Source organism: Anopheles darlingi, chromosome 2, assembly GCF_943734745.1.
Source record: "Anopheles darlingi chromosome 2, idAnoDarlMG_H_01, whole genome shotgun sequence".
Classification (NCBI taxonomy): Eukaryota; Metazoa; Arthropoda; class Insecta; order Diptera; family Culicidae; genus Anopheles; species Anopheles darlingi.
The window spans coordinates 67,536,057-67,561,056 of NC_064874.1; the positions used below are offsets into that span (position 1 = coordinate 67,536,057).

At 39.1% G+C, this 25,000-nt stretch overlaps 4 protein-coding genes across 4 annotated transcripts; 3 read left to right on the forward strand and 1 right to left on the reverse strand.

Moving 5' to 3' along the window:
• The first annotated feature begins 6,789 nt into the window (after positions 1–6,789).
• Positions 6,790–7,389, forward strand: LOC125959476 (uncharacterized). Its single transcript, XM_049692299.1, has 2 exons — positions 6,790–6,992; positions 7,051–7,389. Exons 1-2 carry the CDS (start codon positions 6,801–6,803, stop codon positions 7,387–7,389), a joined length of 531 nt encoding a protein of 176 aa, XP_049548256.1. The 5' UTR covers positions 6,790–6,800.
• Positions 7,390–12,211: 4,822 nt separating this feature from the next.
• On the forward strand, positions 12,212–15,435 carry LOC125959477 (uncharacterized). The gene is made up of 5 exons (XM_049692300.1): positions 12,212–12,268; positions 13,700–13,831; positions 13,907–14,144; positions 14,869–15,020; positions 15,088–15,435. Exons 1-5 carry the CDS (start codon positions 12,212–12,214, stop codon positions 15,412–15,414), a joined length of 906 nt encoding a protein of 301 aa, XP_049548257.1. The 3' UTR covers positions 15,415–15,435.
• An 819-nt stretch (positions 15,436–16,254) lies between these two features.
• LOC125959478 (uncharacterized) lies at positions 16,255–21,713 on the reverse strand. The gene is made up of 4 exons (XM_049692301.1): positions 21,519–21,713; positions 21,118–21,438; positions 17,679–17,762; positions 16,255–16,524 (listed from the first exon to the last, which is right to left on the reverse strand). Exons 1-4 carry the CDS (start codon positions 21,711–21,713, stop codon positions 16,255–16,257), a joined length of 870 nt encoding a protein of 289 aa, XP_049548258.1.
• A 571-nt stretch (positions 21,714–22,284) lies between these two features.
• LOC125959479 (uncharacterized) lies at positions 22,285–23,019 on the forward strand. The gene is made up of 2 exons (XM_049692302.1): positions 22,285–22,494; positions 22,576–23,019. Exons 1-2 carry the CDS (start codon positions 22,285–22,287, stop codon positions 22,906–22,908), a joined length of 543 nt encoding a protein of 180 aa, XP_049548259.1. The 3' UTR covers positions 22,909–23,019.
• The last annotated feature ends 1,981 nt before the right edge of the window (positions 23,020–25,000 follow it).

Consider the following 25,000-nt stretch of genomic DNA (forward strand, 5'->3'; position numbering starts at 1 on the left):
TCCTCATATAATTTTGTGTATGCTATTGTGAAGCTGATTGCAATGTTAAAGTTGATTTTGAGTTCATGTCGAATTAACGTTGAAGCAAGCGTGAAATGATATCGTTTACAGTCGGTAAGGTAATCAGCAGTTCAACTACATTCCTGTGAATATACCTAGCTACCGAGGGGGTATATGAAAAATTATGAGTTGTTATACGATAAGAATTACGAGCAAACCAATTGTACGGAGAAAATAATATCTGTAGACTGTTGGGAAATAGAGAATATGTTTCAATTGTTCAGTAGTTTACCCAACGTAACGTTACTTGTACAGATTCATTGTTATAGACACCTTACATTGTTGTTCTGTTTTATTTTATTCCACGGAAAACGGCTTCCTTTAAGACCGCATTGCACTGGAATCTAATGAAACAACGGAAGGCTTCGCTAATGTCGATCAGTTTCTGTAAGCTGCCCCGTATTAATCCGCGATTGCGCATTAATATTGTGTTCAACAAGGATGGGCCGGAACTTTAAGATCGATTGAAAAAAATGAAAAATGTAAAGGCATGGCTTTACTGCTCAATGTTAAAAGGCACTTCATGATTTTTTACCATTGTAAACAAGTTAAAATAAGCGATATCAAAGCAAATGATCCACCAGTTTTATCACTGTGTCATCTGCAAATGCCATCAACTTCCGGTCGTCAGCTAAGCAGCTTTAGGTCGTATGCAGTGACTGTTTTGCAGCAGATGATATAAGCATCGATGAAATCGTTGGTACATGCCATTTCATTGGTATCTCGTGTTCCGTGTACTTGATAGTAGCTATGCTGAAGTTATTCGTTATTTGCTGCTGCATGCTAGAGGCACAAGCTGTGCATGCAGAATTTGAGCAATTTTATCAGAGCGCAGGGGAAGAATATATGAAATTCGATCTACGCGTAAGAAAATACAATACAACAACACCCGTTCTGAACGGTACCATTCATATACTGATAACCCTCAACGACAGTTTCACGGTGAGCTATAAAGCACAGTATTGCTAATAATATTCTAAAAATATATCTATCACATCAGTTTGGCCTGGATGCGTATCACAGTCCTTTGGGGAATCAACAGTTTAATCACAATCCAATGAAATTACCTGTCATGGGTGCATGCGCTATTCTGAATCATCTGCATCAACAATATCCAACATTTATGGCGAAGATAACTAATGTACCGAGTGCTGGCGAGTGTCCCATCAGTATTCGCCAGATGTACGTCTTGGATAGGCGCATACCTGCCGAAATTGTACCGGTTATAACACCGCCTGGGCTGTGGAAGACGGTCACTAAGGGATACTTAAACGATGTGCAATTCATAGAATACTATTTTTTCGTCAAGATAACCGCAGATGATTTGTTTAAATAGAAGATGAACAGCAAGTATGCATGGATATGGATAGGGATACCAGGGTGTCAATTCAGTTCATGAGATATTAACGTGAAATGCAAAATATTTTGGACAAATTAAGTTGTTGTATGATGAGCATGAGAAATCAGAGAAATAAATGGTGGAAATAATTTCTATCCACCCAGGGTTTCAGCGCAAATTATAAAAAAATGCTTATTTCGGCTGGGGTGGTTTATTTTTTAACATAACTTCGGACATTGCTGCACTTCATGTCAACATTAAAGGCTTAATTAAGTTAAATGGAGCTTCTTGCTATTCTAACATTGTTAACTTGTTAAGTGATATCAACATCAATAAGTCAAGCGTTATCAATGAAAATGATCTTTCAGTATTATCACTGTATCATCAGTAAATGACTGCAATTTCCGGACGTCAGTTAAGCAGCTTTAGGTCGTATGCAGTGACTGTTTACTAGCAGATGATATAAGGCTCGATGAATTCGTTGGTTCAAACCATTCTCTTTGGAACCGGTGTTCCGTGTACTTGATAGTAGCTATGCTGCGGTTGTTCGTTATTTGCTGCTGCATGCTACAGGCACAAGCTGTGCATGCAGAATTTGAGCAATTTTATCAGAGCGCAGGGGAGGAATATATGAAGTTCGATCTACGCGTAAGAAAATACAATAGAACAACGCCCGTTCTGAACGGTACCATTCATGCGTTTATAATCGCTAACGACAGTGTCAGGGTGAGCTACACAGTGAAATACTACTAACACTATCCTAAAAGTATATCTATCACATCAGTTTGGCCTGGATGCTTTTCACAGTCCTTTGGGAAATCAACAGTTTAATCACAATCCAATGAAATTACCTGTCATGGGTGCATGCGCTGTTATGAATCATCTGCATCAACACTATCCAACGTTCGTGGCGAAGATAACTAATGCACCGAGTGCTGGCGAGTGTCCCATCAGTATTCGCCAGATGCAAATCTTGGATATGCGTATACCTGCCGAACTTGTACCGGTTATAACACCGCCTGGGCTGTGGAAGACGGTGGTTAAGGGATATTTAAGTGATGTGCAATTCATAGAATACTATTTGTTCGTCAAGATAACCGCGGATTATTTATTCAAATAAAAGCTAACAGCAAGTCTGCAAAGATATGGATGGATAGGGACACCGGGGAGTCAATTTCAGTGTACGGAATATTTATTTTAAACTAGTTTACCAAGCAAACTTTGTTCTGTCTCTCGACTCTTGAAGTCTTCTTGAATCTCGACAGTACAATCCTAAGGTATGCATTAAAAAAAAATTAAAAGACAAAATTTGAATGGTGATAAGAAAAAAACTAAATTACATATGTAAGTTAATTGCAACACTTTTCACACAAAACGGAACAAAAATATATTTGTGCACATGTTTTTCAGTTATTTCTGTGTTTTTTTTTATTTTTGCAATCTTCACTATTTTCGCTTAGAGTAGATTTTGTTCTAACCACAATAATCACCAGTCTTGCACCATTTGACAAATTTCCGTTGGAAGACAAAATCGCGAATCAACCAATCCACCGTTGGTTTGCACAAGTCAAACGTTCTTGGATCTGATGGGTATAGAAAATAAAAGTACCGCTGCAGGCGATAATGATCAAATTAGAATAAGAATATCGGATTCATCGAAGTATGCATGGAGCTGAAAGGTTTTCTTCTAATGTTTTGAAATAATATCAAATCAAGTAGGCTGTGAAGTGGAAAGCCAGTGCATAAAACGGTTTCAATTTGCCATAAACGGACAGATTTTCTCAACATTTCTCAACGTATAAACATGAAGCAGACCAAGAAGAATTCATAGCACCAAGAGTGAGCGAAATTGGTCAATCTGGTCTCAAGTTATGGGCGTTCGAAAGTACGCAACTTCCATTTATATATATTTATAGATGAGATAAGATAAAATAAGATAAGATAAGACAAAAAGCGGAATAGTTTGGAAAAAGTAAAATGTTGCACGATGAAAATTAAAAACGAGCTAAGTAGACTGTGAAGCTAATTTCTATAGTCTGACTTTAATTATGATGATAAAACATGAAAAAAATATTCATTCTGGAGGGACCTTCTAACTTTGCTGCACTGCATGTCAACTACAATAGTCAACATGTTAAACGATATCAACCTCAATAAGTTGAGCGTTATCAATGTAAGCGATCAGTCTGTTAGCGCCGTTGTCATCCGTTAAACAGCTTCCGGTAGTCAATGTTTATCAGCAGATGATATAAGGCTCGATGAATCCGTTGGATTCAGTTATTCCCTTTGGAATCGGTGTTTCGTGTACTCAATAGTAGCCATGCTGAAATTGTTCGTTTTCTGCTGCTGTATGCTGGTGGTTCAAGCGTTGCATGCGGAATTCGAGCAATTCTATCAGACTGCTGGGGAGGAATACGCCATTTGTGATCTACGCGTTAGAAAGTTCAACAGAACGGCGTCTGTTCTTAATGGTACAATTCATGTACTGATAAACTTCAACGACAGTCTCATGGTGAGCTACACAGTGCAATACTACTAACACTATTCTAAAAGTACATTTATCACATCAGTTCACCCTGGATATGTTTCACAGTCGCCTGGGAAATCAGCAGTTCAATCACTTTCCTATGAAAATACCTAGCTCAGGTTTATGCAGTTTTGCCGATTTTCTGCATGAACACTACCCACAGGTGACAGCGATGATAACTAATGTGCCGAGTTTGGGCGAGTGTCCCATCACCATTCGCCAGATGTACATCTTGGATCAGCGCTTACCTTCTGAACTTATATTACCTATAGCACGACCAGGATTGTGGAAGTTGGTCGTTAAGGGATATTTGAATGGTGTTCATGTAATAGAGTTCTACTGGTTTGTCAAAATAACCGACAATAATTTTTTAAAATAGTTGTAGCAAAAATTTACGTATGGATATTGATGGTGATAACAGCTCCGCTCGCCCGTCCTCATGTATATTTTTAGAAAAATAAATAGTGAAAACAGTCGGTCGATTCCAAAAATAATAAAATAGCAATCAATTTGGCTAAGATATAGACAATGTAAAAACGATTGACCATTCCCTTTTTTATGAGACTTTCTCTGATTCGATGAAAATTTTAATCAATTTCCGTTATTCATATGGTTAGATATTTATTGCACGTTATATTACAGTAAACTTTTTCCATAACGTGAGTATTTAAAAATAAATACTTCACGATTTGGCGGGTATTGTGCGATGGTAGTGTAAAGGAAGGACAGGATAATCTGGTGAAATGAGAATTAAGCGTTTGTGGTCACTTAATGGGGGTGACTTATAGGATTAGTTAGGTTTATATCGTTCTAATTTATGAGATGAGATGGGAAAATTAAAATTTTATCTTCAAAATGGGAAAAAAACTCCTATAACTCATATTCCAAAAACCGATAACTCATATTCATACCTCTATTTCCTATTGATTTTATTTTTCATATTTAAAAAAAATATCTCACTTCAGCACGCTCCTTGCTGATATTGCTTACATTCGATTAAGCGATTTTATTACAACTAATTGAGTAGCTGGTTCACAATCTCATCCGGAAACGCCTGCGGAGTAGCTGCTTAGAATTGTAACCGTAATCTGTTTTCCATCAGTTTTTTTGTAAATTAATTCCGATAACGAACGTGAGAATTGTAACCGTAATCTGTTTTCCATCAGTTGATATAAACCTCGATGGGATCGTTGGTAAAAGCCATTCCATTGGAAACCGCTGTTTCGTGTACTCAATAGAAGCTATGCTGAAGTTATTCTTTATTTGCTGCTGCATGCTAGAGGCACAAGCTGTGCATGCAGAATTTGAGCAATTTTATCAGAGCGCTGGGGAGGAAAATGTCATATGTGATCTGCGTGTACGAAAGTTCAACAGAACGGCGGCTGTTCTGAATGGCACCATTCATGTACTGATAAACGCCAACGACAGTGTCACGGTGAGCTACACAGTGAAATACTACTAACACTATTCTAAAAGTATATCTATCACATCAGTTCAGCCTGGATATGTTTCACAGTCGCCTGGGAAATCAGCAGTTCAATCACTTTCCTATGAAAATACCTAGCTCAGGAGTATGCACTTTTGCGGATCATGTGCAACAATACTATCCAAAGGTGGCGGCTATGATCGTTAATTTACCGGGTCCTGGTGAGTGTCCCATCACCATTCGCCAGATGTACATCTTGGATCAGCGCATACCTTCTGATCTCATATTTCCTGTAACACGACCTGGATTATGGAAGTTGGTCATTAAGGGATATTTGAATGATGTTCATATAATAGAATTCTACTTGTTTGTGAAGATAACCGCCAACGATTCGTTCAAATAGAGGGTTGTTGAACAAGTTTATTGATAAATTTTGATGATGAAGAATAGTAGGTATAGTAGTCAATTTTGTTGAAATATAGATAACGCCAAAACGATTGTCCATTCCTGCTAGCATTTGCCTTTATCTGATTTTCGACCAAATTTTGATCAATAAAAATGTTTTTGCCAGTAATTTGGTTTGATTTGTATTGCTCGTTATGCAACAGTAGGATTTTTTTCATAATCTGCCATTTTGGAAATAAATACCAATCTCACTAATATAGAAAAAATACAATTACAACTCATATTTTTTCATAGAACTTTAGAAAGCTTCTGGCAACATACGATCCGTTCGAGTTGCGCAAGGATTACCGAACCACGCAATGCTGTAAACTTATTAAATAGTAGATATTCAAATGTAGCCAGAGTAAGTACTACTCCAACATCATGTGTTGTTTGCTCGTTTTTAAATCAAACGAAAATCAATAATATCAATTTCTAATTTGTGCAGCGTTGAATCACATTTTTCAGATTACCGAAAGACAATGGTTGATTTGTGATACGAACAAACTGGTACAAATGTTCCAAAAATATGTTTAAATAGATGTATCTGTTTAGATTAAGAAAGTCATGACAGACTGGCTGTGCCAGAGTGAGATCCAATACGGAAATAAATATTGACATACGATTTTATAAACCTCCTCTTCCTTTCTTATCATTGCCGAATTTGTCATGCTGTAGCGGGTTGGGAGACCGCCGATTGACTGCAACTTCAGACGGTAAGGACGGACGTAGGTAAGGTAGGACGGTAACATAGTGTACAACAATCACGTGGCTTAGTAACAGTTCGCTTGAAAAAACAATTTCAATAATAACAAAATTCATATAACGTTATCAACGCGATTGATCGGCCAATTATATTCTTGGATCATACGGAAATGCTTCGAATTAAGCAGCTTCCGATTGTCAGTGTAATCTGTTTGCCAACAGCTGATATAAGCCTTGATGGGACACTTGGAATAAGTCATTCCATTTGAAACCGGTCTTCCGTGTACTTAAAAGTAACCATGCTAAAGTTGTTTGTTTTCTACTGGTGCATACTGGCGGCATATGCTGTGAAGGCCGATTTTGAGCAATTCTACCAGAGCGCTGGTGAGGAATACTTAGTTTGTGACCTGCGCGTAAGAAAGTTCAACAGAACGGCGTCTGTGCTGAACGGCACCATTCATGTACTGATAAACGCCAACGACAGTGTCACGGTGAGCTACACAGTGAAATACTACTAACACTATTCTAAAAGTACATCTATCACATCAGTTCAGCACGGATATCTTTCACAGTCCGCTGGGAAATCAGCAGTTCAACCACTATCCAGTGAAAATACCGACCTCTGGTGTATGCACTTTTAAGGATCATATCCATCAACACTACCCAAAGGTGGCGGAGTTGATCGTTAATTTACCGGGTCCTGGCGAGTGTCCCATCACCATTCGCCAGATGTACGTCTTCGATCAACTTTTTCCTTCCGACTTTGTACCGGCTGTAACACGACCTGGACTGTGGAAGTTGCTCATTAAGGGATTCCTGAATGATGTACAAGCCTTAGAGTATTACTTGTTTGTGAAGATTACCGCAAATGAACATTCGTTAATATAATACGTTTGCAAATCGACGTTCATCATGCATTCCAATTATCATTCCGAAAAGTTATATTTAAATGAAATAAAAGTATTAATTTTTTTAACACATACAGTGACCGGCATAAGTAAAAGCCCACCCCTTGGTTTTTGTAGATTTTTGACTATAAATCCTACATTTTCTATAGTAACCGGCAAGTGTAGTGGTTTTCTTAAAGCTTGAACATTCCTCTTTCAGTTTCACTAGCTTTCATCTCGATTGGATGGAAAACAAATTTTTGATAATTGCTTAAATAAGAGATGGTCGATCACAGTTGTGACAAAAGTAAAAGCCCACTTTGCAAAAAATATAATTGTGACTCTAATAAAGCCCTCTGGTTACTAAATCTTTGTTGGGCCTTTAGTTTACATCAGTTTTAAAGTTTTAGGTTCCCTCCCATTATTGTTTACAGTAATTTAATCCATCAATCGTAGCAGTTCCAGTAGTAAGTCGATGGCACATGCGTTTTCGCAAAAGAAATGGGTGTATGGGAGGAAAAAAAATCGTTGCATGCCTGAAATCTTCTTATGCAGCATTGATTCAAGCATGTGTCTCAACAAATATCAGCAAAAAAATATTATTAATAGGGGACGCCTTTATGCCATCATGACTAATCACCAATGTTCATCAGAACAGCAAATGAGATTTTAAAACGGACGTTTTAAGAAGACGAATGATCGAACAAATGATAAAAACCATTCCAGAGATTAAGAAATCGTTAGAATTAACTATCTGTTCCATCATGAAAACCTTGTCGCTGTCTATTTTGGAGCAAACTATGCCATATTAGATTAGCTCTACATGAGTACAAGAGTACGTATGCTAAAAGTCTTCCGTTTATAAGCCAAAAATATGGCTAAACGTTTGAATTTGACCCGGAAATGTGTAACCAAGCTAAAAGAAGGCTAGAGCAATGTTCTATAGTCTGACAAATCATAAATGGAAACATTTAATATAAACTATCACGAAAGAGATCGGCGGAAAATAAACCATGGTTTGCAAGAACATAATGTATCGGTCATAATGAAGTACGGAGGTGGTAGTATGAAGTTGAGGGGTGGATTTTCCATAGCTCTTGTGGACAATTTAAAGAAAATGATGGTATTATGGTGGGCGAAATTTATGTTGACACCCTAAATAACTCTTTGATAGGTTCAGTACGAATAGACCCATTTAAAAGCAATTTTGGTATGCAACAGAATAATGACTCAAAACATACCGCTAAATTAACTAATATTTTTTAATGTTCCCGTGTCATTCTCCTTCTCAAATGGCCTTCTCAAAGCCAGGATTTTAAACGGATTAAAAATTTGTGGGGAATTTTAGATAACAATTTCATTAAGAATTATGTTATTAACAAAAATAATTATTTTTTTGGAAGTTATTCAACAAGTTAGATTCTCAATACTCCTGAAATCGTGTCGACGGCATGTCAAAACACCTGTAACTTGAAATCCGGGCTAAGGATGGACCATATTAATTGTTAAGGAAGTTTCATTGTAGGTGGGCTTTTACTTTTGTCACAACTGTGATCGACCATCTCTTATTTAAGCAATTATCAAAAATTTGTTTTCCATCCAATCGAGATGAAAGCTAGTGAAACTGAAAGAGGAATGTTCAAGCTTTAAGAAAACCACTACACTTGCCGGTTACTATAGAAAATGTAGGATTTATAGTCAAGAATCTACAAAAATCAAGGGGTGGGCTTTTACTTATGCCGGTCACTGTACTAGGCAGGACGAGCCCTTTGTTTAAATGTAAGTAATTATAGATTTAAATTTTAGTTTACTTCGTTGGTTCGCGCCACCTGTTAGAGTGCAAGGGATGTTTCAAAATTTCAAAAGTAAGCTAGGAAACCACATGCAATGCAGCGAGAGCAAAACATGTCAGAAATAAATACTGGTAATAATGTAAATCAGACCTACACGGCGAATAGTGAGATGAGGTGCGGTTGCATGGGAGTGTCACGTCGGTCCTTTCGTGCAAAAGAATGCACTTCAATTTGAGAAAGATTCTGTTTTGCGCTGCTGCTGCTGATCTGTAGATATGAATTGATTGATAACATTGATAAGAACCATGGTTTCAAAATTCAGTTGTAGTCACGCGATTGATCGGCAAGCTTTATCACTGTGTCATCCGGAAATGTCTCCGATTAAGCAGCATCCCAATATTATTTGTTTGCTTTCAGCTAATATAAGGTCTGGCGCGACCATCTGCACAAACCATTCCATTTGAAATCGATATTCCGTGCACTAATCAATGCTAATTTTTAAGTTGTTCATCTTCTGCTGCTGTATGCTAGAGGCATATGCTGTGAAGGCAGAATTTGAGCAATTCTATCAGACCTTCGGAGAGGAATATATCAAGTTCGATCTGCGCGTAAGAAAGTTCAACAGAACGGCGTCCGTTTTGAATGGCACGGCGTATGTGCTGATAACGGTCAACGACAGTTTGAAGGTGAGTCTGATAGCGAAATGTTGTGGAATCTTTTTTAACTGTATATTTGTCACCTCAGTTCACCATGGATATGTTTCACAGTCCCCTTGGAAATCAGCAGTTCAATCACAGTCCTATGAAAATACCTACCGCGGGTGCTTGCACTTTTGTGAATCAGCTGCATCAACTCTTTCCGATGCTGGCGGCGATGATCGTTAATTTGCCAAATGTTGGCGAGTGTCCTATTACTATTCGGCAGCTGCATGTCTTCGATCAGCAATTACCTTCCAAAGTTGCACTGGATATAGCCCGGAATGGGCTGTGGAAGGTGCTCATAAGAGGATTCCTGGATGATGTACATGTCTTAGAATTCTACGTGTTTGTCAAGGTGACCGGAAATTTTGTTTCTATATAATTATTTTACAATAAGAGTATCAAAATATGGATAAAAGCGAGTTTTCTTAACAAAAATAGGTTTAAAGACAATGCAGCTATTGTGCAGATGGTAATGCATAATACCATGGCACTGATATCCCCCTGCTTCAAGATTGATCGACAGTTACGATACCACACGGTACGCTGGTTGGTGGGCAATAAATCTATTATATCTTTTCTTGCATTGTTGCAAACTATTATAACAGGTACACCGGAACTCATGCTGTATTTTGAAGAGATCAATACCCAAAATAATCGATCTACACCGTTCAAATATGATCTTGAATTGTTTTTATTGGTTTGTAGCAGTCGCTAGAATTGGACGTAATAGAACTGTTAAATACACTATATGTGTATCCAGACAAATTGATGAGCTTTAAAATACTCATCGTGTTTAATTGGCGATAAAGAACATAAATTATAAAAAACAGATTTCATCTGACAATTTCTACAACAACAAACTTGCAAAGATAACAAAATCGAGCGGCAGCAGCGTCGTTAGCATTCGAATAGGATGATTGAATTTGTAATGGAACTTTATTCACCACTTTGATTGTATAAATTTTCAATCATCACAACATGCTCTAACATCAAAGAATGTTTTGAAACCACCAAATTGGTGCGTCTCAAAAGTAATTGTCACTGTATGCTTTAACAACTATTGTAAAGCGCCCGACTAAGGCGTCCTTCTCTTTGATGAAAACGACTGCCTTCCAAAGTCCTGTTGGTAACATTTGCGGAACAGCTTTCGATGGGAAAATCATGTCGAGGAAAATCACTTTTCCAGGTAAGATCGGGCATTCGTCTCGGGGCGGCATGTTGAATATGTTGGTAAAATATTCCGTGTATTCGTCGTGAATAGTCTTCATAAACTGGCATGCACCGGATGTCGGTATTTTCATCGGGTAGTAGTTGAACTGTTGATTGCCCAATGCGCTATGGAAAAGCTCCATTGATACCTATGGCAATAGTCGAAGTTTGTACATCACTGCTCGGCAGGAGTCGCTGCTTGCGCTGCTCTGAGTTGCTTACCACTACGCTATCGTTAATAGCTGCGTTCCACGAGTACGTTCCATTGACAACGGTAATCGTACGATTGTACTTGCGCACTCGGAGCTCCGTTTTGAACAAATCGAATCCTTCGTCATGTTCAAAACTTTCGAAGATCACTTGTATTGAAAGCACAGCAGGTAGCACTACTACCACAAGCGACAGAAATGTCTTCATACCGATGACAAGCAGCATCCGTCTGATCGAATTTGCTTGGATTGAGGAGCTATTTGTGTTAAACGATGCAAGCAAATTTATGCATTTCCGCATGAAGGAATTGGTTCAATTCGACCAATTAAACTAACAGCGCAATAGCACTCGATAACCCACAAACAATTATTCTAATATCGGATTTATTTTTTACTGTTTTTGGGATACAGCAAGAGTGACATAGAAAGATCAATTAACAAATCTGATTTGTCATATCATGCCCAAGTATATAATCGAAATTAGCAGGAACTACTTCATTTACCGTCGCTTCTAGTAAGCTGCGATGAAATTACTGTGATAACGGGATCGTATTACATTTGCTATCGCCAATTATCGACACGAGAAGTAATCGCAGTGCATCTATATAAACAATAACCCGTGCTGTATATTGCGACGTAGTTAACTTTGGTTGCTAAGCTGTGACATTATAATCTCAGAACAACAAATTGTGAACGAAGAGTTGACAGTTAGTTTTCCAATAAGGAATAACACTAACCGGATCGCATACCTTCACTGTGTAGTACAGATGATGAATTTCACGTGCGTTGTGTTGATTGTTTGTATGCCAACAATAGCAATAGCCTCAAAAATGATGTTTGAGAGGTTTGGACAAACGCTAGGCAAGGACTATCTATGGCTTGATCTACGTGTTAGAAAATATAATCGAACAATGCCTGTTCTCAATGGAACACTGCACCTTATCCACCAGGAAGATAATTCGCTGAGAGTGAGTAAGAACATGTTAATTAGTAACAATAGTCATCGTTCTAACTGGTTACTATTCTTTGATTCAGTTTAGTTTCGATCTGTTTCATAGCCGGCTGGGCAACCAGCAGTTCAATCACTATCCGATGAAGGCTAACACAGGGTTTGTGTCAGTTGATAAATCAACTTCATGATGACTTTCCAAACCAGGCACCAATGATTAGGAATCTTCCGGCCAAAAATGAATGCCCGATCAGTGCGCGGCAGAATTACATCATCGATGAGCCGTTTCCTTCCGAAGCCTTTCCTTCTTTTCTTCCAAGAGGCTTATGGAAGGGTGTGGCTCAAGCATCGTTGAACGGCACGGTAGTAATCAGCTGCTATCTAGAGTGGATCATCCAGGATTGGTTGTAAGAAGTTATATATTTTTAAAACTAAAAGACTATTGCGAGATTAAACTGCTGCGATTAGTGGGAATTGCTACGATGTGTTTGCCTTTTCTTCTGCTCAATATTCAATAAATGAATATATTTAATTGATATTGCTTGAGCTATTTGCTTTAGTCTTTCACCATATTCTATGGTTAATATCTTTTTTCACCATATTCTATATTCATCTTCGAACTATCGCACTAATCCCAGGCAAATAATCTTTAATGAATAATTAATCAATAATTCTTACGCTTCATTAATTTAAAAGAGCCTCGATAGAGAAAAAGGGCAATTTTCTATTAGTGATTATGCACTGCATGCTCTTTTGTGGATCATTTACATCAACTCCATCCAACGCTGGCGACAATATTCTAACAATTAATTTAATATAATAATTTAGTATTTTATTTCTTTCTCGAGACTGTGTACAAAACCATTTAAGTTATTCGATTTTTACCCTCAACTTCCATACATCCTTTACTGTTTGCTTGATATTCTTTGTTGGTTTTGTTTTTTTTCTGCAATTTCTTGCGAATTTTTTAACATACCCTTAGTTAACATGTAGTTTTTATCCAATTCGTTAGAGACGAAGAATAGAAAAACGACAGCAATCAGTGTCACTTTTGAATGTAAAAAAAACATTCCTAGCTGATTATCTTAACTTAAACAAGTGATACTTAATATATATTCATGTTCAGCTTCAACATGGATGCAGCATGGCTCTTGTTCAGATAACTATGGCACTGACTCTGTCTGAATTAATTGCTCTTCATCCCGTCACATTGACAGTTTAGTAATGTTTGCAATCAATTCTTAATCGGTATTTCGAGTACCATACAAACTAAATTACATCTACATACGTAATTCTGTTGAAAGATAGAATGCATTCCGGTCAGTATAACACAACTATCATAGTGCCGTTGTAAATTGCATGTAGTGCATTTGCAAATCGCAACATGAAAGGTATAATATCCGTGCTGCTCCTTTACTTTTTCTGTTTCTGTGGCGCTGCTCGAATGCAGTTTGAAAATTTTGAACAAACGCTAGGCAAGGAGATATTCTGGATGAATCTTCGTGTTCGCAAGTACAACCGAACCATGCCTGTTCTAAATGGAACCATGGATCTTTATCGTATGGTAGACAATTCGGTAGTGGTAAGTAAGAAGCATTTTTGAAGCAATGCGTTGTCTTTTGATGATGATTATATTGTCTTTTGATCTTCTCCATAGTTTAGTCTGGATCTGTTCCATAGTCGGTTGGGCAACCAGCAGTTTAACCATTATCCAATGAAGCTGCCGACCCAGGGTTTGTGTAATATGCTGGATCATTTGTACGACAATTTTCCCGAATACACAGTATGGATAGTTAATCTCCCAGCGCAGAATGAGTGTCCCGTTACCGAGCGCCAGATGCACGTCATCGATCGACCGTGTCCCGCTGACGCTTTGCCTCCGATCCTTCCGACTGGTTTGTGGAAAGCTCTTATTCGTGGAAGAGAGAATGGCACGGAGATAGTCAGTTATAGCTTAGTTTGGAGTATACATGACTGGTTGTAACAAATGTAGATATTGGTTGTTGATAAAATGCTATCTGGTAATTTCTTTTCGTATCAAACTTCATTTGTTGAATTGCCCAACGTTTATCTGTTGTTTATTTTAATGCAGTTTTTGTGTTGTTTAGAAACGAAAGAAGCTTTCACTTTTTTAATATTAATACGTAATATTAATATTCAATCTGTATGATAATATTTTTATTTCCTGATTACTTGATGGATGGCACTAAAAAAATGATCATAGGATCGCATATTTGGAAAAAGTGGCTGCATGGAAAAACAATCGATTAACTAATTTGTAAATGTTTTAGCAAAGAAAGCGATGGAAACAACTGTGTTTTTATATTGCATATTATGGCTTTCAAACTTTCGTGTTCACCACAGCTACCGAACTGTGTCATCATCTAAATAATCAGATATTAAGGTACGACAGGATGTATTTTCCTCATCGCCATGTTTAGCTTACCGCCTACAGTCATTAGAGATGAAATAAATAAATAAGAGACAACTACTGCTACTAATTATCGTCACGAGATTCAATGCAGCTGTATAAATACAGGACCGGGCTGCAGTAAACGGATGCAGTATATAAAATGAAGTTCATGAGCCTTGTATTGATTCTCTACTTGCCAACTCTAGTAATCGCGTCTAACATGATGTACGAAACCGCTGGACAAACGCTAGGCAAGGAGTATTTGTGGTTTAATTTCCGTGTTAGAAAATATAACAGTACTCTTGCTGTGCTAAACGGAACCGTGCACCTTATGCACCAGCACGACAATACGCTGAGAGTAAGTAGTAACCCGCTAACTAGAAATGATAGTCAACGTTCTAACCAGTTAATATTGTTTGATACAGTTTAGCTTCGATCTGTTTCATAGCCGGCTGGGTAACCAGCAGTTCAACCACTACCCGATGAAGCTGCCGACTCAGGGTTTGTGTGACTTGATGAATACCCTTTACGAAAATTTTCCAGAACAGTTAGCAAAATTAAAGAATGTTCCGGCCAAAGATGAGTGTCCGATCAGTGCGCGGCAGTTTCACCTTAAGGATGATCCGATACCAGCCGATCTCTTTCCTCCTGTTTTTCCAAGAGGCTTATGGAAGGGTGTGATTCATGCATGGCTGAACGACACCGAGGTAGTCAGTTTCTACATAGTTTGGAGTATACAAGATTGGTTGTAATGAAAGTTAGATTATTTGGTAGGGGGCTTAGGTAATTTTTTTTCTTAGGATTTATTTTTTTCATTTTTTTATGAGTGCTGATCCTTTCAACAGGATTGTGTAAAATCGCTCATCATACATAGCTCATCTGCTTTTGAACACTTTCGTAACGAATAGTAACAATACTATTTCAAGGTACGAGCATACTGTTTTCTATGTAGCAAAAAAATACAGCTCATAAGTCACAATTCCTCAAAAAAGGGCCGGTTTTTCGAACGAATTAAAATGAGCCTACCCTTAAAGCTTTTTAGACATCTGCATCTTACTATGCCGAAAGAGTATGCAAATAGGTATGCATTTTATTTATTTGCAACATTCTCCTTCATTTTACGATTGTATTATGCGAAGAAAACTAGTTGAAATTTTTAAAACGGTATAAATTGAACCGTCCAACAAAAATACGCCTAGCTATCAAGCGATTTTCGAAAGCATTTTGGAGTTAAATAAAATATCTTATCTATTTTTTTCTGCTCGGTCTCTTTCTTACGTGGGAAAAGATTTGGCTTGCTTTAAAAATGTGCGTGACAGAGCTACATCACCTATAAGTCGTTGCCTTTCTTTATGCTATCCCAAAAGGTTTATGGAAAGGTGTGGCTTCAGCATGGTACAATAGTACGAAAAATGATGAAGTATTATCTTGTTTGAAGCTTTCAATTTATTAGTTTATTTCAAGATTTTTTTTTTAATGTCTTGGCAAAACTGTTCATTGATTAGTTTCAAATAATCTATCGGTGTTTTTATTCAAAACATATCCCTGGATACTTTTAACAGTAACTAAAAGCGGGTAAAGTCTTTACCTTCTCATTTTGTTATGAGCATAAGCTTCCAGAGTCCTGTTGTCAGAACTTTGGGAAGTACTTCGGGTGGAAACGGTTTGTTGAGGAAAATGATCTCTCGTATCGGAATTGGACACTCATCGGGACCCGGTAAATTGATGATGTCTTTAAGATACTGGGCATAGTCTTCATGTAGCGATTTCATGTAGGTACATACATCCACCGTCGGTAGCTTCATTGGATAGTAGTTAAACTGCTGATTTCCGAGTATGCTGTGGAACGTTTCCATAGATGCCTAGAAGTACAGATACGACGGAATAATATAAGTTATATCAGCTGCAAAGACCAATTAATTATGCCTACCATTAAGCGATTGTCGAGTTGTCTTTGCCAGATGATACTCCCGTTAACAACAGCTGTAGTACTATTGTATTTACGCACTCGAAGCGAACTTTTGCAGTTTTCGAATCCACTTAATTGCTCCACGCTTTCAATCATCACATTAATTGCTAGCGCGGATAAAACTAGCAGTCCTAGCGAGAGGAGCGCAGTCAACATTTTAATTTGGCAAATGATACAAATGCATTATACTCGAACATTGCTATCTACATTTATAGTTTTTTTCCACGCCATTTGAATGGCAAACATGCTTGAGTATTATTTTGTATTGAGATACGATCTTGAATGTTGTATTCCGGCGGATGGATAATGAAAACGGATAGATAATTTAGATTAGGCCACCACTATGTCCTGCTAGAGCCTTCCTACGTCTCCGAGATCCGATAAAAACGTCTAACTTTCCACTACTTGTTTGGGGAATTAGTTTATACGTAATGTACCTTTCTCATGGCGCGAATGGGCATACATATCAAAAAGCTATGTCGGTGAGTGTTTTAAGTGATAGGCGCATTTATTACGTTTAACGGTATACCGACATGTATGATAAAAAAGTGATTACTTCAAATGAATTTGCTAGTACAGTTGTTCAGTTGCACTTACTAATTCATAGCGAATTTTCAAACAGTATTCCCGATTAAACGTCCCGATAAACAATTGTCAAATTATTCCTTGATATTTCAGGATGTAGGTGAATAAATGAAAAACGCTTGATTATCTTTGTTTGACTTCAATGATTCCACTTTCGTGATATTTTGCGTGTCAGTGTGGTGATTTAGTTATACACTTTTTGTTATGATTTTGTTATAAAAACCCGTTCCTATATACTTTCATAATTAATTCAAAGCGAGACCTCTCCATTCCATCAATTGAGTTAAAGACCAATAATTTCCAAAGGCCTCCTGGAACAACATCGGGAATGGCATCAGATGGAAACGGTTTGTCTCTAAATTCCAGCAGTGCAGGTTTAAGGGGACATTCGTTTCGATCGGGTATATTAATGACATCCTTAACATACTTGTAGTAATGATCGCAGAAGGTTTTCCAACTTGCGCAGGACCCTAGAGTCGGTAGCTTCATCGGGTAGTGGTTGAACTGTTGGTTGCCCAGTGGACTGTGGAAGAAGGCAGTCGATACCTGGAAAAGGCGTGAAAAAATGTTTGTAAACAGGAATTTAATTCGGAGAGATAATTAATGATATTTGTTCTCACCACTAAACTGTCGTTCATTTCCATCATCAAACGAAGCGTTCCATTTATAACGGGCATCGTGCGATTGTATTTGCGTACTCGCAGCGTACTGTCGTACAAGTCGAAGCCTGAAACCTGCTCAACTCTTTCGAACATTACCTGGACTTCCAATGATGGAAATATCAGCAATGGTACGTAAACAATCAGTTTGAATATGATGCTCATCTTGTGAGTTTATGAGACATACTGTACATAGCGAGGTAAAAAGCAGTGTTTAAATAAAGGGCAGGGGTTTGTTATAGTACAATAAACACAATCTGATAGCAGTTAGTATATCAGATAGAATTGTCGACGGTCAGCGTTTCTCATTTAGCGTGCGCTGTGGACACCTATGGATGTATGATTAGCTTGATGCTTAAACGAAACACCTATAAGCTCTGGCTAGATGGTAATAGAGCAGTAAATAGGATAGTGTTTGTTTTTTATAAATCGTTGACACAACAAGGATGGAACAATCCAGCAGAACAAATGCTCTTTCAATTTACAGTGCATCCGTTGGAGCGATCTCATTTATTTATCTGGAAAATAAAATGGCGTGGTCCGAATCAGGTACAGTTCGCTAAAGCGGAATAAAATGATTTATGGCGCTGTGGTTATGTTTGAAATTACTACATTACCTTCTTTATTGGTTCCGCCAAAAAAAATAATAATGTATTTCTGTGTAATGAACTGGACACCCTTATAAAAAACCATTCCGATATATCTTGACAATTACCTCAAAACGCATAATCTCCACTCCTGCCAATGACTTGGATATCAAAACTTTCCAAAGACCTTGTGGGACAACATCAGGGATGGCATCGGATGGGAATGGTTTGTTTATGAATTCAATTTGACTAGGCTTTATCGGACATTCGTCTCGATCGGGCAAATTGATGATATCCTTCATATAGTGATGGTAATCATCATATAAGGATTTCCAATTTGTGCAGGTCCCTGTGCTGCGCAGCTTCATCGGATAGTGATTAAACTGTTGGTTGCCCAGTGGACTGTGAAAGAAGTCTGTCGATACCTGGAAACATCAGGATATACATTCAATTTTTGTTCTAGCACTAAATTGTAATTGTACTTGCACTCACCACCAAGCTATCGTTCATATCTATCTTCCAGCGCAGTGTTCCATTTATCACAGGCATCGTACGGTTGTATTTTCGCACGCGCATTGTGCTTTCGTAAAATTCAAAGCCCAAAATCTGCTCAACTCTTTCAAACATTATCTGCACTTCGAGCGACGGAAGAATCAGCAATGTCACTGGTAGAATCAGTTGCAGTAGGATGCTCATCTTGCTGGTATGCGATGAATACTCATTGTCGCCGACAGTAGTGTGCTTAAATAAAACTACTGATGGTTCGTTACAATCTTATAAATATAATCTGTGTGTAATTAGTATGTCAGATGGACTTGTTGATATTTGATTGGGTTGGGATATGGTTTTGCTACTTGTTTGTTATTTTCACTGATTACAGCGCTTTTCCCAGCGAAGTAAGCACTAACAGAGTAATAAATATAAATTATTTCATCTTTTCAAATCTCTTCACTTAGCCATTCAATTTACAGCTACTCGTCTATTGCAACCAGCTATCCGTCCGTGCAGCGATCTTATTAATCTATTATATACGATTTATGTTTTCTTGGGTTTATATTTTTAATAGTAAAAATAAAAGTTAAGCTGTTGCCTGTATCAAACTACACCATAACACTTCATAATATTCATAATGGTGTACCGGTTTTGTTACTTCCTCGAAACCCTTTATTGATGCAGTTCCATTTTCACCGACGTATTTTAGTATGGTTTTATTATTATCCTTACCACAAACCTGTCGCATATGCCTTCACAATGATTTCGAATCGCGATACCTCCACTCCCGCCAATTTCTTTATGATCACTACTTTCCAAAGGCCTCTTGGTGCGACCTCCGGGACAGCTTCGGATGGGAATGGTTTGTCTCTGAATTCGACTTGACCAGGTTTTATGGGGCACTCTGTTGCATCGGGTAGATTTACAATATCCCGAATATACTTGTAATAATCATCATGGAGAGCTTTCAAACTTGTGCAGGACCCTGCAGTCGGTAACCTCATGGGGTAGTGGTTAAACTGTTGATTGCCCAGTGCACTGTGAAATAAGTCTGTCGATACCTAGATAAGACGGGATAGAAATACCATAGTCTTATTATTATTTTTTTTTCACATGTATAAGGACGGGCGAGTCGTATGTTTTAAAATACAACATCCTAGAATCATAATCGATTAAAATAATATGATCTTTTTTCTCACCACTATGCTTTCGTTCATTTCCACCTTCCATTGCAGTGTTCCGTTCAACACGGTCATCGTGCGATTGTATTTGCGCACTCGCAGCGTACTCTCATACAAGTCGAAGCCCGAAAGCTGCTCAATTCTTTCGAACATTATCTGCACTCCCAACGACGGAAGCAGCAGCAATGACGCGAACACCATCAGTTGTAACGGAATGCTCATCGTATGGTTATACGATAAAGAATGACTGGGCAGCTGCTGATGGTTTGAATTAAATGGGTAGCAGTATGCTATCTTTCAATCAGAGCTTGATTAAGGCAATTACTGTATCACACAAATTCACAAGTGGTTCGGGCATGGATCTGTTCTACTGTATAGATCAAACAGTATATTCTGATGTTATCCGTATGGATTGTTTATATGAGCAACCTTTTGATCGGACCACTAAGATCGGATTTATACTAGTACAATGAACCGAAGTTTTGTTCGTAGCATCGGATCCTTATGATGGTTTTGTCGAATTTAGTGTCATACTTACTGAACGAAAATGCTTCTCTTTCTGCGTTACTAGATCCGTAGGTAGATCATTTGTTAAATTTTCGTTAATGCATTCATTTGTCTTCTTGAATAATGCTGGTTTCTGGCTCGTGCTGTCATGCGTAATTACTTTAATAATTTTCATGTAGACAATGAGAAAATACTTGCCCTTATTTTTAGTGGAATGGGAAGGGAAGGAAGGAGAAGGAGGATTTTATTGAGGAGCGATCCACATTAATCAAACGACAGTTTATTAATAAATAGGTTTTCGGATTGGGATAGGAGAATTGGAGCTACTAATTGCAAAGCGGGCAGCACCAATAGTTGCTGAACGTCTTGAGCTGTGCATATCGGAGCAAGGTACATATCGGAGCAAGGTACATATCGGCTCAAACTGAGTGCAGATTGATATGATTTAGTTGTTTTATTTAACGAAATATCATACATCATGGTGAACCTTCAAAAGCATTTTAAAACGTGACACCTCTCGGCCCTGCAGCGAGCATATGATGAACACTTTCCACAGCCCCTTTGGGACTATAGGAGGAACGGCATCGGAAGGAAAGACCATGTCAGTAATCGTTATTCGACGCGCTTTGATTGGGCACTCATCACCGTCTGGTAGGTTGTGTATGTCCTCGATGTACTTCTCGTACACGTCGCGCAGCGATTTGATGAAAGAACAGGCTCCGGCAGTCGGTAGTTTCATCGGGTAGTGATTGAACTGCTGATTTCCGAGCCTGCTGTGCCACAGATCCGTGGAAGTCTGGCATACAATATCAGATATGTGTCGCGCGCTGCATCAAGTATTCCTAGCGAAACCATCTCAAACTCGTTCCTACTTACCACCAGCGTATCGTTAACCTCGATCTTTAAATCGGTCGTTCCGTTCATGACATTTGTGGTGTGATTGTACTTCCGCACTCTTAACGTTGTTTCAAACAGTTCGTAGCCTGAGATTTGCTCGAAGCTTTCGAATACGATTTCGATGCTCTGTGCTAGAGACACGAGCCCACTTACAATGACAACGAAAAGTATCATTGCGTGAAAACGGAAACCAGTGGACAGCGATCATTGTTCGTCGTCGCATGCTTTATATTGGGGACATACACGATACAATGCGGATTGCGGATAGTGTAACATAAATGAATGAAAGCAACAAACCCTTTAATGATTCAAAAACATGCGAGCCTGTGAATAGTTGTACATGATATTCGAAAGCAAACATAAGCTACAACAATGTTAAAACAAGCTTTGAGATGATTTTTGACAGGAAAACGTGAGTGATGAATTAGAATTTAGTAGCAAGTTAATTATATTCACTGTCGATGTAACGAGTAATTAAAATGGATGTAGCAATACAGCGTGCGATTATAATCTTTAACTCCCGAACGGACCCCTGACATGTTAGTTTCCTCGTTGTGAAGAGGAAGTTGTTGCTACACGTGCCGTTGCCGTTGATCGTTAATCTAATTTCAATCTTTCAGATCATGTCAACCAACGAACATGAACTCAAATAATCAGCAATTATGCCAGTTAAAAAGTGAGCTAGCCATCGCTTCGAAAACTATTTAACCAACACACAATCGCGCTTGCTGCAATTGAATGCACAATGTTCAGTTGGCAGTACGGTGTAATCATAGCCTTGGTAGCCGGTGCAGTGGAACAGGCAATAGCTGTGTATGGTCAGTATGAACGGATCGAGCAGGTGTCTGGTTTCGATTACTTCAACTATGATCTTCGCGTCCGCAAGTACAATCGCACTACGGCCACGCTCAACGGTACAATACACATAAAGCAACCAATGGACGATACGTACAGGGTGAGTGTTGTGGTTTCGCTTGACGTTGATCATACGGTGCGTATTTATGGACAGTTTCCACCTTTACTTTTTAATGCACAGTTTTCCACGGACGTGTTTCACAGTAGCCTCGGTAATAATCAGTACGAGCATACGCCACTTCATTTGCCCGAGTCCGGTTTCTGCCAGTTCATGGACCTGCTGCATAGAGAATACCCGAACGCAATTAAGGATATTGTGCACCTGACGGAACCTAACAAATGCCCCATTCCGGCATGTGAAATGCATTTTCTGGACTTGGAGTTTCCAAACGATGTCTTGCCAACATCAATTACTCGAGGAGTGTGGAAGTTAATTCTCAAGGGAGCCCATGAGGGCGAGACAATGTTTCATGCCGTTATCGTTGTCCGTGTGTTTGATAATCTCTTTTTTTAGTAACATGCTATTTGGAGCGGTTGGAAAATATGTCGAACCGATTTGGAAATCGATTTATTCGTTGGCTTGCATTCAATTTTTAAGGTCGAAAAGGGAACTGCAAAATAAACATGCAATTACAGTAGCCAGATCGTTTTTAGTCTGAACAATGAATTCAGTGATATCCATGTCCCAGCGTTGATGAAGAAACCTTTGAGCCAATGTAAGATTTTTATTTCCTGCTCCAGTAAAGTTTGTAAAAAAAAATTAACTCAATGCAGACGAATTATTCCTGGCCTTGGCCATATTCAGTTGATCTCTCTTTAGAGGACTGCCCCACATTTAATCATGTTGAACTTTACAAATGTACTAGGATTGGGAATATTAATATCATGGGCAAGCAATATCATTGCTAAATTGACTGCAATAAATATGAAATATAAGTATATTTCATACAGGGAAAATACAGTACGTCCGTTGCATTGGGAGATACGATCTCAAACAACTCCATCAACATCACCTATGCGTAAATACTCCTCTTCTAGCACTTATCAGTACAAATTATCCAACCTTTGCCTTTGTCAGCAATCAATGCTACACTCCGCTTACGGGTGGTTGCCCCAATGATTGTTCATCCGCTTGCGATGGGCATAGTTTTAGGCGCGCCGGGAGTGACCGATTCGGCACGCAGGATTTGCTGGCGAAAACCAGAGCAGTTTCCGACGACTCTGCGCTTCGAGGACATTCAAGTGAGCGAGCGTGGGAGTTGCCGGAGTAATAAATCAGCAGCGAGGCAGCAAAATAATAGCGAAAACAGCGCCGTCGTTACTTTTTCCGGTCGAGCTGGTCCGGTGTGAGCAGCCGCGGTGAGCAAGTGCAGCGAAAGGGAACCGGCGCCATCGCGTTTCTCCCACGGGGTTACGGGTGCGGGTGCGGGGACAAAATGTAACCGACGGCAAGTTTATGGGGTCGAAGATCGGCGGAAACTCTCGAGGATGTATTGCGTTTCCGATGGAGCGTGACGGGAGTGGAGTGCTGATAATAGAGCGACTTTCGCTCCTTCGCTGGTGCACAATTGGTCGCTCGATACTCGGTAAGAAGAGAAGAGAGGAGGAAGAGAGCCTTAAAGTATCTTATGATGCTCCAACCTCCGATTCCTGAGTTGCCTTGGAAGCTAAGCATCGTGTTCTTTGACGAAGTCCGTTGCTACTTTTGATTTCATTGCACGAAGCGCCGAAGCGGAGATGTTAAACAAGACAGACACAATGGGATCGATTGTTTGATAGTTCAATGTGCATAGCAACAATGATCCTTTCATTTGTAGGGTTTGTCGCCTCTTGCGTTTGGCTTGGATTTAGATTGCAAACATTACGGCGTTTTACCGAACGCACAACCAATAATAGATTCGACCATTGCTGTACACTGGTTGGGACATAAATTTATGATACCCCTTTCATAAACATGTTTGAAAAGCCCCGCGAGAAAACATCTTCCTTCCTCTCGTGAACCCGATGGTTTTGGGGTTAAATTTTTTATCGCATCGTGGTCATGACACGGTTACAATGTCAGGTAAACTGCTGGCTGGTTGGTCAAAAGTCCCCTACCACTACCACTTGCACGACCTACCGGTGCATTGATTATTTACCGGCAGCACGAGTTTCCTCGTGGTGCTCGCCATAAAGACGCCAACAACATCGAGACGGCATTGTGCTGCGTGCGTGAAGGGGCACGGGAGAAATGGGAAAGCAAAAATCAAAGATGGCAAACCACTACTATGCGAAGGGTTTTCACCCCTTGTTCCGGTGTCAAACCGGGGACCCTGTTTGCGACACACAATCGTAACTAACGGGCAAAAGGCTTACGACGTTTTTGTTCGACGTTTTCCTGCTGCAGCACAAGGAAATGGAAAGAGAAAAGGTGAAGGTGAAAAGTGAATCCCACCGGTGACTTCGGCGAGGGGTTTCGGCGACCGTGGATCGAGATCGCCACCGCTGAACTCTGCCAGCAAAAGCCCCGCTCGGGGTTCTACTTTTGGCCCGATTTCGAATGCCCTGCATCGAGCACTGCTGGTGGTGGTGGTGGTGGTGGTGGTAGTGGAAGAAGTTTACACGCA